Source organism: Hyla sarda, chromosome 4 (genome assembly GCF_029499605.1).
Source record: "Hyla sarda isolate aHylSar1 chromosome 4, aHylSar1.hap1, whole genome shotgun sequence".
In the NCBI taxonomy this organism is placed as follows: domain Eukaryota; kingdom Metazoa; phylum Chordata; class Amphibia; order Anura; family Hylidae; genus Hyla; species Hyla sarda.
In genome coordinates, this window is record NC_079192.1 from 293,413,225 (window position 1) to 293,433,787 (window position 20,563).

The following is a 20,563-nucleotide window of genomic DNA, read 5'->3' on the forward strand; positions in this document are numbered from 1 at the left end:
ACTCCTCTTCTGAGCATTGTAGTTCGCCCGTAGTGCACTTCTGGTCAACTTATGGGGTACCGCCATACTCAGAAGAGATGGGGTTACAAATTTTGGGGGGTATTTTCTGCTATTAACCCTTGCAAAAATGTGAAATTTGGGGGGAAACACACATTTGTGAAATTTTATTTTATTTTTTTTACATATGCAAAAGTCGTGAAACACATGTGGGGTATTAAGGCTCACTTAATTCCTTGTTACGTTCCTCAAGGGGTCTTGTTTGCAAAATGGTATGGCATGTGTGTTTTTTTTTTTTTTTGCTGTTCTGGCACAATAGGGGCTTCCTAAATGCAACATGCCCCCCAAAACCCATTTCAGAAATATGTACTCTCCAAAATCCCCTTGTCGCTCCTTCGGTTCTGAGCCCTCTACTGTGCCCGCCGAACACTTTACATATGAGACATATGAGGTATCTGCTTATTCGAGAGAAATTGGGCTACAAATATAAGTATACATTTTCTCCTTTTACCCCTTATAAAAATTCAAAAATTGGGTCTACAAGAACATGAGTGTAAAAAAAAAAAAATGACGATTGTGAATTTTCTCCTTCACTTTCCTGCTATTCCTGTGAAACACCTAAAGGGTTAAAAGGCTGACCGAATATCATTTTGAATACTTTGTGGGGTATTTCTAATATGAAGACTCTTCAAACCTGAACTGGTCCCTGAAAAATAGTGAGTTTGGAAATTTTGTGGAAAATTGCTGCTGAACTTTGAAGCCCTCTGGTGTCTTCCAAAAGTAAAAACTCGTCACTTTTATGATGCAAACATAAAGTAGACATATTGTATATGTGAATAAAAATGTTTTTGAATATCCATTTTCCTTACAAGCAGAGAGCTTCAAAGTTAGAAAAATGCCAAATTTTCAAATTTTTCATAAAATTTTGGGATTTTTCACCAAGAAAGGATGCAAGTTACCAAAAATTTTTTACCACTATGTTAAAGTAGAATATGTCACGAAAAAATCTCTGAATCAGAATGATAACTGAAAGCATTCCAGAGTTATTAATGTTTAAAATGACAGTGGTCAGATGTTCAAAAAAATGGCCGGGTCCTAAGGTGTAAAATGGCTGGGTCCTTAAGAGGTTGAGGACCGGGGGTTTTTCCATTTTCGTTTTTTGCTCCTTGCCTTTAAAAAAAAAAATAAATCTTAACTCTTTCAATTTTTCACCTAAAAATCCATATGATTGCTTATTTTTTTGCGCCACCAATTCTACTTTGTAATGTCGTCATTCATTTTGGCCAAAAATCTACGGTGAAACGGAAATGTACTACGTAGTACTTTTTTTGGAAAAAAATGACACCTCTTTATTCTGTAGGTCCATACGATTAAAATGATACCCTACATATATAGGTTTGCTTTTGTCGTACTTCTGGAAAAAATCATAACTACATGCAGGAAAATTAATACGTTTAAAATTGTCATCTTCTGACCCCTATAACTTTATTTTTCCGTGTATGGGGCGGTATGAGGGCTCATTTTTTGCGCCGTGATCTGACGTTTTTAACTGTACCATTTTTGCATTGATAGGACTTCTTGATCGCTTTTTCATTTTTAAATGATATAAAAAGTGACCAAAAATGCACAATTTTGGACTTTGGAATTTTTTTTGCGCGCACGCCATTGACAGAGTGGTTTAATTAATTATATATTTTTATAATTCTGACATTTCCGCACACGGTGATACCACATATGTTTATTTACACTTTTTTTTTTTCATGGGAAAAGGGGGGGTGATTAAAACTGTTAATAGGGGAGGGGTTAAATGATATTCATTCACTTTTTTTGCAGTGTTATAGCTCCCATAGGGACCTATAACACTGCACACACTGATCTTCATCATTGATCACTGGTTTCTCATAGGAAACCAGTGATCGACAATTCTGCCGCATAACTGCTCATGCCTGGATCTCAGGCACTGAGCAGTCATTCGGCGATCGGACAGCGCGGAGGCAGGTAGGGGCCCTCCTGCTGTCCTGTAAGCTGTTCGGGATGCCGAGATTTCACCACGGCTATCCCGAACAGCCCACTGAGTTAACCGGCAGCTTTCACTTTCGCTTTTAGCCGCGCGGCTCAGCTCTGAGCGCGCAGCTAAAGGGTTCATAGCGATCGGCGCTGCGCGCCATTAGTGGCGGGTCCCGGCTTCACTATGACGCCGGGCCCACCCTGATATGATGCGGGGTTACCATGTAACCCCGCGTTATATAACGGGAGCAGGACCAAGGACGTACCAGTACGTCCTTGGTCCTTAAGGGGTTAAATCAACTGGTGGCAGAAAGTTAAACATATTTGTAAATTACTTCTATTAAAAAAAAAAAAAAATCTTAATCTTTCCTTCCATTATTAGCTGCTGAATACTACAGAGGAATTTTTTTTGGACTGCTCTCTGATGACATCACGAGCACAGTTCTCTCTGCTGACATTATTATAATAACGCTTTATTTATTGTTGTCCTTAGTGGGATTTGAACTCAAGTCCCCAGCACTGCAAGACAGCGGTGCTAACCACTGAGCCACCATGCTGCCCTTTGCATACATCTGCTATGTATGGTTGCTAAAATGGACAGAGATGTCAGCAGAGTACTGTGCTCGTGATGTCAGTGTTCCAAAAAGAAAGGAATTTCCTCTGTAGCATTCAGCAGCTAACAAGTACTGAAAGGATTAAGTTTTTTTTAATAGAAGTAATTTACAAATCTGTTTAACTTTCTGGAGCCAGTTGATCGATATCGATCGAGATAGAGAGCCATCGATCGAGATAGATATGTATAAAAAAGTTTTTGCCTGGAATACCCCTTTAAGAAAAGGTCACCGTATTTCCTTTTTATAGAAATCATGGCATTGTCCAAGCTGAAGCACAGGCATGGACAAAGTCCAGTAAGTGAGGGTGGGCTAGCATTCCTCTCATAGGACAGCACAGAGGAGCACTAGCCCACCCCCACTTACTGGACTTTGTCCATGCCTGTGCTTCAGCTTGGATAAAGCCAAGCCTATGCATTACATTAACCCCTTAAGGACCAAGGACGTATGAGTAAGTCCTTGGTCCCGCTCCCGTGATAGAACGCGGGGTCCCACGGTGACCCGGCGTCATAGTGAAGCCGGGACCTGGCCGCTAATAGCGTGCGGCACTGATCGCGGTGCCGCGCAATTAACCCTTTAGCTGCGCGCTCAAAGCTGAGCCACGCGGTTAAAAGTGAAAGTAAAAACTGCGGTTTAGCTCAGTGGGCTGTTCGGGATAGCGGCGGCGAAATCGTGGCATCCCGAACAGCTTACAGGACAGCCGGGTGGACCCTACCTTCCTCCTCGCTGTCCGATCGCCGAATGACTGCTCACTGCCTGAGATCCAGGCATGAGCAGTCAAGAGGCAGAATCATCGATCACTGTTTCCTATGAGAAACCAGTGATCAATGTGAAAGATCAGTGTGTGCAGTGTTATAGGTCCCTATGGGAGCTATAACACTGCAAAAAAAAAAAAAAAAGTGAATTAAAAGCGATCAATAAGTCCTATCAATGCAAAAATGGTACCGTTAAAAACTTCAGATCACGGCGCAAAAAATGAGCCCTCATACCGTCCCATACGGGGAGAAACAGTTATAGGGGTCAGAAGATGACAGTTTTAAATTTATTAATTTTCCTGCATGTAGTTATGATTTTTTCCAGAAGTACGACAAAAATCAAACCTATATAAGTACGGTATCATTTTAATCGTATGGACCTACAGAAGATAAGGTGTCTTTACCAGAAAATGTACTATGTAGAAACAGAAGCCCCCAAGTTACAAAACAGCTTTTTCTTCAATTTTGTCGCACAATGATTTTTTTCCCGTTTCACCGTAGATTTTTGGGCAAAATGACTGACGTTCTTACAAAGTAGAATTGGTGGCGCAAAAAATAAGCCATCATATGGATTTTTAGATATAAAATTGAAAGAGTTATGATTTTTTTAAAGGCAAGGAGCAAAAAACGAAAGTGCAAAAACGGAAAAACCCCCGGTCTTTAAGGGATTAAAGGGGTACTCAACTGAAAAAAAAAACATTTTTTTTTAATCAACTGGTGCCAGAAAGTGAAGCATATTTTAAATTACTACTTTTTAAAAATCTTAACAACCCTTACAGTACTTAGCTGCTGTATAACCACAGTGCTCTCTGCTGACACCACTGTCCATTTTAGAACTGTCCAGAGAAAAAGCAAATCCCCATAGCAAACCTCTCCCTACATGGACCGAGGTGTCAGCAGAGAGCACTGTCATCAGACAAAGGAAATTCAAAAAGAAAACTTCCTGTTGAGTATAAAGCAGCTGATAAGTACTGGAAGGGTTAAGATTTTTAAATTGAAGTAATTTATAAGTCTAACTTTCTGCCACCAGTTGATTTATAAAGTCTCCAGCCGAGTACACCTTTAAAGAAGAAGTATCATGGACCAAGTCACAATTTTTTTTTCTATCATGTGAAAGTGCATCAGCTCATCATTCTGACAATCTGCTCCTCATGTATCTCACCCTCTCCCTTCTCCTGCAATCCCCTCTGAAAGATCGGTACTTCCTGGTCCATGGAGGTCCCTGACTTCCTGTCTCCCATAATGCCTTTCAGTTCATCACAGAAGTAGCCCAGCCTAGACCAGTGCTTCCTAACCAGGGTGCCTCCAGCTGTTGTGAAACTACAACTCCCAGCATGCCTGGGAGTTTTAGTTTTGCAACAGCTGAAGGCACCCTGGTTGGGATACACTGACCTAGACACTGATCACTTTCCTAATAGCAGGCTCAGTGTTTCCCCTCCCCCTGCTTCTATTCTCAGGACATCGTTCTTTCAGACATACCTGCTGTCAGATTGTAATCAGTGCAGGGGAAAGCAGGGATCTCCCCCTCCCCCTCTGCTTCTTCTCAGGACATTGGGACATCGTTCTTGCTCTTATAAACACTGAGCTGGCTGTCAGATGCTTCCCTGCTGAGGAGATGAAGACAAGTGCTCAGCTCACTGGGGCTTCTATGATTGGCTGAAGCTGCACATGGGAGGTTCCCTTGCCGTGCACAGAGCTGGCTAAGCTGCAGAACTATGGGAAATTGTGACATCACGGCCCCCAGCATAATGCAGCTCAATGGGGGGTCGCAAGTCATCAGAACAGGGAGCTGCTGAACTTCCTCTCTGAACAAAGAAGCTAGAAAAACAGGTTTTATATACAAGATGGGTGAAGTCAGTGATTTCCAAAGTGATAGAACTTTTGCTTCTGCATTTAAAACACAATACTTTTTCTACATGGGACTTCTCCTTTAAGTAGTTTACAGTTGTCTGTCTAGTATACAGCCCATCAGTATTTACTGTACAAAAGCAATACTGAAATAGGCGTCAAGTATGTATTTAGAACAGCTATCTAGATGCTTCATACAAATTGGATCTCAGGCCAATATCAATCTGACTAGGCCCACAATATTGGGCAAATGCAGAATTCAGACAGAGCATTCCCAGTAAGCCATGAAATGACCAATCTAGTCTTAACTAATGTACAATAACAAAGTCACTGACAACTTTATTTTTGAAAGGAAAATTTGCTGTGGAAATTGATGGCAACATTGTGACAACAGGTAACTGGAAAAAGGTTACAGGATGCAGCAGCTTGGCTGGTAAGCAAGGGCTCTTTTTCCAATAAAACATTATCCATTTACAAAAAATAAATTTACTGTTACACTGTAAGTTTCACGTTGTGCCAGAGTCCAGTCCATTTGTACTTCAATAGGCATGTTGATGGGAGAGTCGTAATGATTAAATATCCAGTCCATCTCTGGCAAGTGCAGGTTGTACAAGATCCCTCCAACAACCAAATGAAGTCATACCCAGCAGTGCTTTGAGTCAAGTTGGTTAGACGGAATTGTCAGAATAGTGTGTTCATGTGAAAGACTTTACAACCGTACACTCATAAATAGTACAAATTTACATTCATGAGGAATGTGTTTAAAAAAAACAAAAAAAAACTAAAAAACCCTCCCAACACTGCCAAAACCCAACCCCTGGTATTGGTATTTAGAATTCATCTTTTATATGTGTGGATTCCTGGAGAGAGAGAGGAAGAGAAAAAAAAAAAGTTACTTGCACATCAAAGGTAATATGATATTGTAGGGGTGGATTCACATGGCGTAGTTTCCCCTTCCCTTTTGAATCTGCCAAAACCCTTTGTAGGTTAAGGAAACCGACTTAAGATGCAGAACGTTCTACAACAGAGTCTCCCACATGTGAATCCACCCCAAGAACAGCTATAGTACTGACCAACACAAGGAAAGGCCATTCTGTTATACTCGAAGATTACTTAAACCCTTCATTACAGCCAATTCTTGAGTTTATTTTTCCTCAGCTTTTAAAGGCCACATCTTAATCCCTGTGCGTGAAAAATTTGTATGTGGAACCAATTGTACTTTCTAATCATTTTACCACAAAGTCTATGGGGAAATTTGAATTATTTGTGGGGGGAGGGTTGTGGTTTTAAGGATTATTCTAACTATATGAATTAAGAGATGTTTCTCTAATTAAAAGGGTACATTTCCTATGGCATTACCCTTACACCAACTAATAAGCTATAATATGGCACTATATATTGTTGAGCAGCCAAGAAAGCTTGACTTGTCCAGTGGTTTTGGAATATCACTACTTACCTTTTTGTCTGTCTGATCCTCTGCTTCTGGCTTTTCTGCATCTTCCTCTGCATCAACTTCCTCAATGTCATCAGAATCTTCCTGCTCAGTTTCATCTGCTGCTGGCTCCTCTTCTTCCTCCGGCTCATCTTCCACCTAGAAGGAAGTATCCTTATTACATTACAATAATAACCACTCAAAAGTAAATAAAGATTGGTACACTCCAGAATTGAATACATGATCCTACAATCTGGGGCATTAGAATTGAGGTAAAGATAACACTATACCACAATTTTAGCAATTACATTCTTCTTTGAAGAGCACGTTATGGATAATTGAGAAGATTTATCAAAAACTGGTTTTGGAGAAAGAGTGGTGCAGTTGTCCATAGCAACCAGCTTGCTTCTTTACTTTTTAAAGGGCAATTCGCCTCATTAAACACCACAAACCTGGTATATGAATTTCTAAATGAAACCTTTATGCAAATTGAAAAGGCATTAAGCAAAACTATAGAAGCTTGATGGCAGAAAAAGACCTGGTCCATAGAGTCTGCCCTTTTTTGTCCTGGATATAAATGGATATATTTCAGGAATGCTTGACTTCAGTTGCTGAGAATACTACGCACAATACTACCTGCCCATTGTACTGATGCATTGGCAACTGAACCACCCGACTGAGTATCCCAACACTGAAGCAAAAGACATGGTACACTACACATTTATTCCAATTACAACCCCCCCCCCCCCCCCCCCAACGAATCCAACTGTGCCCCCTTTGTTCTGGTGTTTAGTCTTTACCTTTGCATCAAGGTCAATATTTAAGCTAAGCCGCAACATCCTTTCTATCCGCTCTCCATATGCTTTAGTGTCTGGTAACTGATAGCCAGACCGTAATGTGGCAGTCTCAAGTAGTACAACTGCAAGGTCGGCCACTGTTTGGTCATCTTCATTCTCCTGTAAATAAAGTAATACATTCAGTTTCAAAAAACCCATTAGCTTCACATAAGAGTGCATGGTTAACTTTGTAAGTTAGACACACAAGTTACTGATGTATATACTGTAGTCATGTAGCAAAGCTAAACACAAGAGGAGGCAGTTCAGGTCGCTTACCTTTACTCTCCTCAGCATATCTTTAATAAGGGGATGTCTTGGGTTAACTTCAAGAGTTTTCTTCTGGCTTGAGTAATAACTGAAATAAAGATTATGATAAGGTAAAATAGTGACTATACCTATTAAGTTTTGTTTTTTTGGCAAAACATAAGCTATATCACACCCACACACCTCCATTAAAGGGGTACTCTAGAGGACAAAAAAAAAAAGTTTAAGTCAACTGTTGCCAGAAAGTTATTCAGATTTGTAAATTACTTACATTTAAGTCTTAATCCTTTCAGTTTTTAGCTGCTGTATGTTATGTAGTTCATTCCAGTCTGACCACAATGCTCTCTGCTGCCACCTGAGCATGAGCAAATCCTCATAGCAAACATCTTCTGCTCCAGACAGTTCCTGACATGACAGGTGGCAGAAGAGAGCACCTGTGGAGAGACTGGAAAGAACTACACAACTTCCTCTGGAGAATAAACACTTTCGGCACCATTTGATTCAAAGAGTTACTTCAGGAGGATTGATTAAAGAAAAAAAAAAGAAAAAATTTTTGCCATAATTGCCCCAAAATTGTCAAGTTTGCAATAGACAAACAGGTTGTGTGTGGTATTACAACTTTGCTCCACTTTAATAAAACTGCAATACCAAACACACCCGGAAAACAGATATAGCACTTTTTGGTAAGAAGTCAGTTTTGTAATCGTGGATAACCCCTTTAATCCTTTTTGGCCACTCTCATATGCACTGTGCACTTACTTGGTAGAAATATCTTTTCCAGTCTGGTAGGCCTGAGCCTTCATTATCCTTTCCATATTGCCAGACCAGCCATATTGACTTGCCACAAGGGCACAAGGGGATTGTGTCAACCGTTGAGATAAGACTGCCTTTTCAATCTTAAAAAAGGAAAAAAAAAAAAAAAAAAAAAATAAGCTCCTAATCACAAAGGTAGGGTCAATAAAACAACTATGAAGAAGTGCCCAAGATGCTTAACCTACCTGGTCTTTAAGTGCTTTATCCTTCATCCATGTTAATAGAGGCTCATAATCTTTCTCCAAGGCTTCACGTGCTTCTTTTGCCTTTTCACTTTCATCAAACTTAAGCCCTTCCTTAGCAACATTCTGGAACCTCTTGCCATCAAACTCCGGTAATGCCTGTATGCAGTACTCATCTACAGGCTCGATGAGGAAGATTACTTCATAGCCCTTCTTAAGAAGTCTCTCAACAAATGGAGAGGACTCCACCTAATAAAACAGTAAGATTCTTAATACCTCTAAGATCACATTCTCAGTGTTTTTTTTTTCCTTTGTCGTCTGAGGGGAAAGGAGGGGTGACCCATTTATGTTGCAAACTACAATCTAGAAATTATAATGGTAGCCCTTGATTTTCAGTGTATTCTGACACTTTGGACCACATTTGTAAATTGCAGTTACGGCAGAACATTAGCCCCATTCAGCAACTCAGCATCCGGCACCTCTAATGCACCCTCCAGATGAACGTCTTATTGCAGCGTATTAGAAATGCTTGGGGGGGGGGGGGGTTATATAGGTCAGCAAACCTCACCTCCTTCCTACTTGCACCAGCCATGAAGTAGATCTTATCTTGTTTTTCCTTCATTCTTTCCACGTACTGCTCCAAGCTGGTCACCTCTGACTTGTCGTTAGAAGACTGGAATCTAAGAAGCTTGGCCAATCGGGTCCTGTTAGAATGGTCTTCAATCACACCAAGTTTAACATTGGTACCAAATTCCTTCCAAAATTTATCATTGTATTTGTCTTCTGCAATTTTCTTTATCATGTCGAGTGTTTTACGCACCAGCTTCTTTCTAATAACCTAGGAAAAGCAGATAAAATAAATGCTTCTTGTCATGGCCTCTAGAAGACTCATTTTTTCAGTTACTATATAATATAGCCAAATATGTGCTCCAGCATCTATATCACTTACGTGTCAAGTATATCAAGCCAATGGAATGCCTACCTTTAGTAATTTATGCTGCTGTAGTGTTTCTCTGGATACATTAAGAGGCAAGTCATCAGAATCAACCTGTAAGATTTAAGATTCAGATTTTTAGATGGGGGAAGTAGGAGGGGTGAGGGGTGAGGGGGGGGGGGAGGGGTTTGAGAAACAGACACTGTAGGACTGACTTACCACTCCCTTGACAAAGTTCAAGTATTTGGGCATCATGTCATGGAAGTCATCAGTTATAAAGACTCTTCTAACAAAAAGCTGGAATAAGAATATTAATGTTAGAACACAAGTAACATGTAGTTATGTTCTTATGCGAATATATTTAATCTTTATTATACCTTAATAAAGTCACTTTTCTTTGAGCCATATTCATCAAACAGGCCACGGGGAGCAGAGGTAGGGATAAACAAGATAGACTTAAAAGTGACCTCTCCTTCTGCAGTGAAGTGGATGTAAGCCATAGGATCATCACTTTCCTAAGGAAGAAGAGAGTTTCCAATATTAGGATACTGAGATTAGAGAAACATGTGTTGTATTCTGAGAGTTACAAATGGTCTGAAATACTGCTCACCTTGGAGAAGGATTTGTAGAAGGCTTTGTATTCATCCTCTTCAACCTCCTTTGAGGGCCTTTGCCAGATTGGTTTGATGTCATTCATAAGCTCCCAGTCCCAAATGGTCTTCTCAACCTGTGTTGTGGACATACTAGTGTAAGAATTGATACGGTATGTAAACAATACCTAATGGGTGTGCAGCAGCACCTTTCCAAGCCAGGCATCAGATTGGCCAGATGACAGGTAAAAGATGCATAATGCACCAGAACCAACCTTTTTAGTCTTCGGTTTCTTTTCCTCATCTTCTTCCTCAACAGCAGCCTCTTCATCTGTCTCCTCTTCCTTTTCCTCCTTTGCTTCTTCTTCATCCAATGGCTCTTCTACAGTTTCAGTCTACACAAGATCAGAAATAGTCCTTAAGTCTTAAGAGCTTCTGTACATTTAACTTCTTAAAGCGCAACTGTCACGAATTTGTACCCCCATAAGCTAATCACAGTTCTTTAGAATTACTCTTCAGGTATACCTTTTACTGCTTTCTAACAGCTTTTATCAGGCTAAAAAATGCTTTATAAAGAAAGCCAGCAACAGTCGGATAGGCATGGCTATGGCCCGCGGCCACTAGGCCTATCTCCTGTATGTCATCACTAGGACAGCTGTGTGATGGTCCCAGCACATAGGCCCCTTTATTATCTTTATCTGTGGTGGCGAACACACAAATGTATAAGTGAAACAAGTGCTTGCTATGAAAACTAGGCACCTGCAGCACAGGTGATGTAATCACAGCATACTCGGGCCATCAGGACTTGCGGCCTACAGCACCAGGAGAATTTTCTTCACATCACCGGCGCTACAGACGGCTCATTTTCATAGCAAGCGCTCGCTCCCGGACCCAGTTCGCAGCATAATGCTCTGCAGCTTGCTATGCAAACTAACCCCTGTGATCGCACTGTAACTTAATAGGAGAACGGCACTTGTTTTACTTATCTGTGGTGGTGAACATACAAATGTATAAGGAAAATAAAAAGGGCGTATGTGCTGGGATCAATCACACAACGGTCCTAGCGATGACCTACAGGAGAGGCGTGGCAGCTGCGGGCCATAGCCATGCCTAGCCGACTGTTGCTGGCTGTCTTAAAGCATTTTTTTTAGCCTGATAAAAGCTACTAGAAAGCAGTAAAAAGGTATACCTGTAGAGTAATTCTAAAGAACTCTGTTACGCTGGGTTCACATCACGTTTTCTCCCATATGGGAGCACATATGGCAGGGGAGAGCTAAAACCTTGCGCTCACATATGTAATTCATTTCAATGAGCCGGCCGGAGTGAAACATTCGGTCAGCTCATTTTTGCGCTGTATGATCCTTTTCACAGTACCTAAAACTGTGGTCAACCATGGTTTTAGGTTCGGTTGTAAAAGCACATGCGGCGCAAAAATTATATAGGCTCATTGAAATTATATATGGAAGCGCATAGAAAGGCATACAAGAGCGCAAGGTTTTAGCTCTCCCCTGCCATATGGGAGAAAACATGATGTGAACCAGCCCTTACCCTGTGATTAGTTTATGGGGGTACAAATTCGTGACAGTTGCACTTTAAAAGTCACTAAACACTTGTTTACCTTGCTGCTCCAGACATATATGGGGAAGTTGATAAACTGAGAATATTTCCTCACAAGATTCTTTATCGTTTCCAGCTCAAGATAATCAGTAGCTTCTTCTTTCAAGACCAATCTGTGATAAGAGATTAATTTAGTACTGGTAAATAGGATGGTCAGACCCATTTCACATAGACCATACAAGTGGCCAGAGTTCTTCAAATGCCATGACTAGTCTACATCTCTTCACTGATGTTATGTCTCACCAAGAATTGGCTGGTCTACAAGGTTTGCACTACTATTCAGCACAGTAATTTAACTCCTTAAAGGGGTAGTCCAGTGGTGAAAAACTTACCCCTATCCTAAGGATAGGGGATAAGTTTGAGATCGCGGGGGGTCCGACCGATGGGGCCCCCTGCGATCTCTCTGTACGGGGCCCCGGCTCTCCGCCGAGATAGCGGGTGTCGACCCCCGCACGAAGCGGCGGCCGACACGCCCCCTCAATACATCTCTATGGCAGAGCCGGAGATTGCCGAAGGCAGCGCTTCGGCTCTGCCATAGAGTTGTATTGAGGGGGCGTGTCGGCCGCCGCCTCGTGCGGAGGTAGACACGCCCCCTTCCCGCCGGCTGTCGGGGCTCCATACAGGAGATCTCGGGGGGCCCCCCCCCCCCCAACGGTCAGACCCCCCGCGATCTGCAACTTATCCCCTATCCTTAGGATAGGGGATAAGTTGCTCACCACTGAACTACTCCTTTAAGGACACAGGGTTCTCATTTTTACTTTTTCCTCCACACCTTCTAAAAATCATAACTCAATTTTGCACCTAAAATTCCATATGATTGCTTATTTTTTGCACCACCAATTCTACTTTGTAATGACATCAGTCATTTTATCCCAAAAATTCCACAGCAAAAAAAAAAAAAAAAAAAAAAAAAAAAAAAAAAAAAAAAAAAAAGCGACAAAATTGGAAAAATAAAAATAAAAGCCATTTTGTAAATTTTGTGGGCTTCCATTTCTACGCAGTGCTTTTTTCAGTATAATTTACACCTTATCTTTATTCTGTAGGTCCATAAGGTTAAAGTGATACCCTAATTACGGTATATAGGTTTGATTTTGTATTACTTCTGAAAAAAAAAATCCTAATTACATGCAGGAAAATTTATATATGTTTAAAATGGTCATCTGACTTATTTTTCCACGTATGGGGCAACATGAGGGCAATTTTTTCGCGCCGTGTTCTGTACTTTCTATTGGTACCATTTTTGTATTGGACTTTTTGATCGCTTTTTATTAATTTTCTCATTACGGTATATAAAAAGTGACCAAAAAGACACTATTTTTGACTTTGGAATTTTGATCAGTGTTATTGGCGGTCGGCTGTTCAAGCCTGTATCTCAGGCCTGAAGCAATTAATCACCGATCGGACACGACGGAGGCAGGTAAGGCACACTCCACTCGCGTTCTAGCTGATCGGGTCATCGCAATTTCACCGCGATGGTCCCAATCAGCTTTCACTTTTGAACGGCGAGCAACTTTGAACGCCACATCTAAAGGGTTAATAGCGAGCAACGATCGCTACAACGATCTGTGCCTCATGCTAGTAGCCCAGGGTCCCGGCTTTCATCAGCCACCGGGACCGACCCGCTATGACCTCACGCTCCGCCCTGTGGTCGCCGCTAATCAGACCCGGAGCCAACACACTCCGGGACTGATTACAAACGGGGTGCCGCGTGCAAGATCACGGGGGTCCCCAGCGGAGGGACTCCCGCAAACAAGCATCTTATCCCCTATCCTTTGGATAGGGGATAAGATGTATAAGCACCGGTGTACCCCTTTAAGGGTGCATTTACATGTACAGGATTTGAGGCATATTTCAAAATAAACTAAAGAACTGGCCACAACATTAAATATGTCTGTCTAAATACACCTTTAACAACCACAGACGTACAATTACGTCCGTGGCCAGCTCATGCGAAATAACGTGGTCAGTGACCACGTGTCATATAGGATCGGTCCCAGCATGTAACTGAAGCCGGGACTAATAGCGCGCGGCAGCGATCGCGGTGCCGCGCGCTATTAACCCTTTAGACGTGGTATTCAAAGTTGAACCTTCCCAGCTGCTCAGTGGGGCTGATCGGGACACCACATTTTCACTGCGGTGATCCTGATCAGCTAGGACACAGTCACTTTCCTCCGGCACGTCTGATCAGCGATTGATTGCTCAAGCCCGAGATTCAGGCTTGAGCAATCGACCGCTGATAACCCTGATCAACGTAAAGCAAAGGCTTTGCAGTGTACAGTGCTGGCAATCAGTGTATGCAATGTTATAGCCCCTGATGGAGTCTAACATTTTTAACAAAAAAAAATTTAGGAGAGAGAGAGAAAGAGAGACAGAGAGAGAGCGCACTAGCAATTTGTGGAAGCTAATTGATGCAGAACCATTAACATGACCAACTTACGTTATTGTTGTGCCTCGGCCCAGTGTGTCACCACGAGGATCATCTGTCACAAAGAACTCATTGGAATCAGACTCCCATATATGCTGTGTATCGTTGTTATGTTTTGATGTTACAATCACGCGATCTGCAACTAGGAAAGCAGAATAGAAGCCAACTCCAAACTGGCCAATGAGCTCAGATGTAGACTGGTTATCCTCCTGGGCTTCTGTGAGCTTATTCAGGAATTCACTTGTGCCAGATTTAGCAATTGTTCCTAAATTCTTCACAAGTTCTTCTTTTGTCATGCCAATGCCAGTATCAGTAATGTGAAGCATATTCTTCTCTTTATCACACTAGGGGGGGGAAAGATATGGAGGTACATAAGCATGCAGACTTATAATACAGCAACAGTGCTTATTGAAGATTTAAAAAAAAAAAAAAAAAAAAAGGTAATCAGTATCGCCATCACTATCCTGTGTACAGGCTTGCAGTGCAGGTTACACTGACAATACTTACAGGTCTACACACTACCGCTGTGATTTGTTTTTATGGATACCAAATTTGTGTTTTTTTTCCCCCCAAACACACACTTTAATAGCCCCCATAGGGGCCTGTTTATAGCAATCAGTTTATTGCTAATACTGTTCAGTGCTATGCATAGGGCATAGCACTGATCAGTGTTATCCACCATCTTCTGCTCTGCTGGATCTTAGACCAGAGCAGAAGAAGCCAGGAAGGCAGGTGAGGGGGACCTCCGTCCGCCATGTAAGCTGATCTGTTCCCCGCAGCCGTGCAGATCAGCATAAAATGTTACCACGCTGCCATTCTCTGCATTGATCACTGCATCCACATGATCGTGGATGTCTGCCATTACCGGCAGGTCCCTGGCTGCTATCAGCAGCCAGGACCTGCCACATATGACCTGAGCATCGCTCTGATGCTTGCGGTCATGTACAGTACGAAAATGTACATCCTGGTGCACGAAGTACCGCCGCACAGGAAACAAAAAGTATCAGTTGTCTGCCTATTAAGATGTGACTCACTGCGTTAATTAAATTTGTCTGAGCCCCAGTAGAGATTGGCATTTATGCTGAATGAACAGGTTAGTTATATGCACAGTTGTCTTTATTGATCACTTATCTAACAAACTGGTACCCTACCTTGATTTTAATGGTTAACTCCTCATTAGCAGCAAGGGCATCATCATCAGTCAAAGAGATCAACCGGATCTTGTCAAGGGCATCTGAAGCATTTGAGATCAATTCTCGAAGGAAAATCTAGAGGGGGGAGTGGAACTTGAATATTGGTTTGTTTCAGATATAAAGATTGAAATCACAAAGGTGGTTATGAAAGTTACCTCTTTGTTCTTATACAGGGAGTTGATAATAAGTTTCATCATTCTGTTAACTTCAGCCTGAAAAGCAAACTTCTCAGATTTCTCTCTGATCTCCTTTATTTGGGCAGCATTGAGCCCATCTAGCTGAATAGCCTCCTCTTCTCTGTAATGGAGAGAAAGAAAAAAAATATAAGAAAATAAATGTTAAACTACCATTTCTCAAGAAAACAAAATGTATTCAGATTAGATTCTCAGCTTAGAACATACTGCACCTGTATGTCTAGTAACACAAGATCTTGTCACTACTTTCTAAGACTTTAGATTGCCCACACACACGGGAGCTAAAAGGAGATTTGCAATGCCAAGGAGCATATTTATTACTGGTAGAAATAAGTGCATGATCACAGACCTGCTTACAACTTCATCATCTGTCCGCGAACCATCTCTGCTTTTTCCGAGGTCATCCTCCACAGTTCCATCAATGTCTACTTCATCTTCAGCTTTGACAGAAGCTGCAAGACATAGCAATGAACAACTCAGTTATTTGCCCTTGAAAATATTACACTGTATACACACATGCTGCTTCTAGCTTTTAAACCTTGCATGGCAACAACATCTAGCAGTTGCACCACCAGGTACCAGAATCTAATTCTGAACTAAAATGAAATAAGTCATTGATCAGTTATGAAGAGAGCAAGCCACCTGTGTCTTCAGACACATCCTACAGAACCGTGACCTGCAACCTGTAGCTCTTCAGCTGGTGTGCAACCACAAGTCCCAGCATACTATTAAACCTTATGATCAACACAGGATTGTGGGACTTTAAGTCTCACACCATGTTTCAGGCCACAGTTGTACAGGATGTATTCCACTTCACTTTGGCGATGGTAAGTGGAACATCACCAGAATGTCTTTATACAGCTTAAGTTTAGTATTCAAAACTGCCGCCATGAAGTTTGTCTGTTGCTATAGTTATACGTTAAACTGTATCTGACACCTGAACTAATATCCAGGACTTCTGGCACATGAAGTCACTGACTGCACTACTCATCTGTAAGGAAGAGAGTTGTACAGACGCGTATTCTGCTTGCATATGAGTCTAGGTGTTCGCTATGGCAAAAGAAATGTTATATAATGTACAACTGCTTGATCAGACTCTATAACACAGTTTTGGGTATTAGACCTAAGCTGCATAGATATAGTAGGGTTTTCAGGCTGGAACCTTTTTTTTTTCTTCATAATCTGACTGGCACAGTGAAAACACAGATGCTATTATACTCTGCATCTTCATGTCCCCACTGAAGTCTCCTTCTAAGGACTTTGTCTGCAGGAACTGCCTGCTCAGTAGAGTTGAAATGAAGCAGGGACTGGAAGACTTGATCGCTCATATGGGGGAGATTTATCAAAACCTGTCCAGAGGAAAAGTTGCTGAGTTTCCCATAGCAACCAATCAGATTGAAAATGAAAGAAACTATCTGATTGGTTGCTATGGGAAACTCAGCAAGTTTTCCTCTGGACAGGTTTTGATAAATCTCCCCACATGGAGTATAGCCATTGTGCCAGATTACCAAAAGATTCTGCAGAAAGAAAACCCTTTTAGTATAGCCCTTTGCCATATTCCTTTGGGAATGTATGGCCACCAGAGCATAGTAGGTGCCCTAGGAGGGCATGAACACTTCTAGTCATGAGGACAAGCAGAAGGAGAAATCCTTTGAGTAGTCTGTGTATTCCAGGGGTCTCACCCCCCATTCTCAGACATCCTTTATCAGGTGGATGTTTTTATGACTTAAGTACCCCTAAAAGGTTCACCTCCATCACACATCCAGCTGTGCAGAGACCAGTGCAGATCACCCTAGTAGTGGAGGGCTGACAATTTCTCTCAGGTGAGGCTCCTCTTTAAGTGTCCGTCATTGAGGAGCTATACCAGTGTTACCCAACCAGGGTGCCTCCAGCTGTTGCAAAACTACAACTCCCAACATGCACGAACAGCCTTCAGCTGTTCAGGCATGCTGGGAGTTGTAGTTTTGCAACAGCTGGAGGCACCCTGGTTGGGAAACGCTGAGCTATACTGAAATCACATTGTAATAAAGGTAAGATCACAATGTAATAAGGTAAGAGGCACTACAGTCCCCTCCACAGCTCAGTCTACTCTGGGATAGTGGAGACCAGGGTGACCCCATTAAAAATAGGTGACAGCAGTTGTGATATACATGTCAATTCCAAAATTGTTACCAATGGTGCCCAATATTGTGAGGCTGGAAAGAGCAGGATGTCAAGTAGCATAGAAGAAGATACATTGTACAGAACCATCATACTACAGTGCGTTGTGGGGCACGTTGACATACATGTAACCAGTAATGAAGGAAGAGGCCCCACACATGGGGAAGCTTCCAGACCCACACATGGGGAAGCTTCCAGACCCACACATGGGGAAGCTTCCAGACCCACACATGGGGAAGCTTCCAGACCCACACATGGGGAAGCTTCCAGACCCACACATGGGGAAGCTTCCAGACCCACACATGGGGAAGCTTCCAGACCCACACATGGGGAAGCTTCCAGACCCACACATGGGGAAGCTTCCAGACCCACACATGGGGAAGCTTCCAGACCCACACATGGGGAAGCTTCCAGACCCACACATGGGGAAGCTTCCAGACCCACACATGGGGAAGCTTCCAGACCCACACATGGGGAAGCTTCCAGACCCACACATGGGGAAGCTTCCAGACCCACACATGGGGAAGCTTCCAGACCCACACATGGGGAAGCTTCCAGACCCACACATGGGGAAGCTTCCAGACCCACACATGGGGAAGCTTCCAGACCCACACATGGGGAAGCTTCCAGACCCACACATGGGGAAGCTTCCAGACCCACACATGGGGAAGCTTCCAGACCCACACATGAGGAAGCTTCCAGACCCCCCGCCCTTTCCTCTCCGCCTAGTGACAGACGCCGGTCAGGAAGCTTCTAGAAAGAGAACCCTGAAGTCTGCCCCGCACTCCCCAGCCCAGGTGCACTCACCACATGCCAGGAGGACTAAGCACAGGCCAAGAGCCACCAGCTTCTTCATGGTGCCAGCACCGGGGGGGCCACACTGCTCAGACACAGAACTCACTCGTTCTCCACAGACAACTGCAGCCCCTGAACCGCCTCCAAGGCTTTAATATCTGCCCCGTCAGTAACCAGGCGGACCCCAGCCGCGCTCCAATGGCAGCCGACCACGCACAACAGCCAGCCAATCAGCATCTTACTCGCCCAGCGTGTCGCCGTCACTCCTGGCCAATAGGCTTCTTCCATGTACGGCGCCTAGCGCTGGGAGCGTGGCTCGCTCTGATTGGCTGGCTGCCCTGGTGTCCTCCGCACATTGGGAAAACGCAGATCTGTGTGACTGACTTTACTATGGGAGAAGGAAATGACTGGAGGAGGAGGGAGCGAGGGAATGACGTCGTCACGAGAGGGGAGGGGGCACCGGGGAATGCTTCCGGGGCGAGAGGACTTGGGTTTACTGTAGTTACATGGGTTGCTATAGAGACAGGGCGCTTGCCGGTGTGTGACACTAAGCTAACTAGATGCGCTGAGGGACGGGGGAGGACCGAGCTGTCAGGTGCGCCGGTAATTCTCTACGTGTATTATAATGGAAAAAACGCTTCTTGGTGCAAATTCACACTAGACGGAAATTCGCACGGAAAATCCGCAGAAGCTTACAGTACCCGCAAAGTAGATGCGATTTGTAAACTATTTGGGGGAGATTTATCAAAAACCTGTGCAAAGGAAAAGTTGCCCATAGCAACCAATCAGATCGCTTCTTTCATTTTGCAGAGGCTTTGTTAAAAAATGAAAGAAGCGATCTGATTGGTTGCTATGGGCAACAGCAACTTTTCCTCTAGACAGGTTTTGATAAATCTCCCCCTTTATCTCTGCATGACAGATATTTTCCTGACTGACCTGATGTGTGGATTCCCCCATTTGCAGGGTGCCCCTTTATGTCTCAGATTTGTCAAAATCAATGGGGAAAATACAATCAACATCAAATCCACAATTCCTGTAAAAAAAAAAAAAATAATAAGTTGCAGATCTTTTTCCGCAAGTAGGGTAAGTACACACTGAACAGATTATACTAAGTTAACATTAGGGGAGATTTCAAAACCTGTGCAGAGGAAAAGTTTCCCATAGCAACCAATCCGATCGCTTCTTTCATTTTGCAGAGGCCTTGTTAAAAATTAAAGAAGGGATCTGATTGGTTGCTATGGACAACTGGGCAACTTTTCCTCTGCACAGGTTTTGATAAATCTCCCCCCATTGTGTTTCTGGTGCACGTCACAGGGATCCATCGGTGACTGTTCAGACCGCTTTCCATTGGTATAGGCTATTGAGTACTGTTGAATTAGCTAATACCAGTAGAAAACAGCCTGAACTAGTCACTAGGGGGGAGATTTATCAAAAACTGTCCAGAGGAAAAGTTGCCAAGTTACCCATAGCAACCAATCAGATCGCTTCTTTCATTTTTAACAAGGCCTCTGCAAAATGAAAGAAGCAATCTGATTGGTTGCTATGGGCAACTGGGTAACTTTTACTTTACACAATAAACCTCCCCTTAGGTGACTACATGCGGACCTATAAAAAAAATTGTGCCCGCAGCTGTACACCACGGTACATGTCGGCATTGCATTCTTACCTGGATGCCCATAGATACCTGTGTTGTACACCATAAACGCGGTGTTAACCCATTTGTACCAAATCTGCGCTGAAATTTTTTTTTTATAGCCATTGTGGATTTGCTGTGGATTTTACTTTCTTATTGATTTCAGTGGATAAAATTCTCAATTCTAATGGAATCGCTGCAGGTTCCCAAACCTACACATCAGGTCAGATAAGGTTGGAGAAATCCTATCTACTTTGCTGGGTAGTTGCCATACATG

The 20,563-nt window shown here is 42.8% G+C and overlaps 2 protein-coding genes across 3 annotated transcripts in view; one reads left to right on the plus strand and one right to left on the minus strand.

The window, feature by feature from the left end:
* Window positions 1-5,527: 5,527 nt before the first annotated feature.
* HSP90B1 (heat shock protein 90 beta family member 1) lies at window positions 5,528-18,799 on the minus strand. The gene is made up of 18 exons (XM_056574534.1): window positions 18,666-18,799; window positions 16,048-16,150; window positions 15,660-15,801; window positions 15,463-15,579; window positions 14,324-14,655; window positions 11,888-11,999; window positions 10,545-10,664; window positions 10,290-10,406; window positions 10,057-10,194; window positions 9,899-9,976; window positions 9,728-9,793; window positions 9,314-9,583; window positions 8,749-8,994; window positions 8,510-8,646; window positions 7,763-7,841; window positions 7,451-7,606; window positions 6,675-6,809; window positions 5,528-6,078 (listed from the first exon to the last, which is right to left on the minus strand). The coding sequence occupies exons 1-18, from the start codon at window positions 18,712-18,714 to the stop codon at window positions 6,049-6,051; spliced, it is 2,427 nt and encodes an 808-aa protein (XP_056430509.1). The 5' UTR covers window positions 18,715-18,799; the 3' UTR covers window positions 5,528-6,048.
* Window positions 18,669-20,563, plus strand: part of LOC130369365 (putative tetratricopeptide repeat protein 41) — a 75,724-nt gene continuing 73,829 nt past the window's right edge. Inside the window, exon 1 of one of the 2 annotated variants that reach the window (XM_056574530.1) lies at window positions 18,669-19,248. In XM_056574530.1, the coding sequence (XP_056430505.1) occupies window positions 18,669-19,248 (580 nt within the window). Of the gene's footprint in view, window positions 19,257-20,563 lie in introns of both variants that reach the window. The other variant, XM_056574532.1, reaches the window with a different exon arrangement.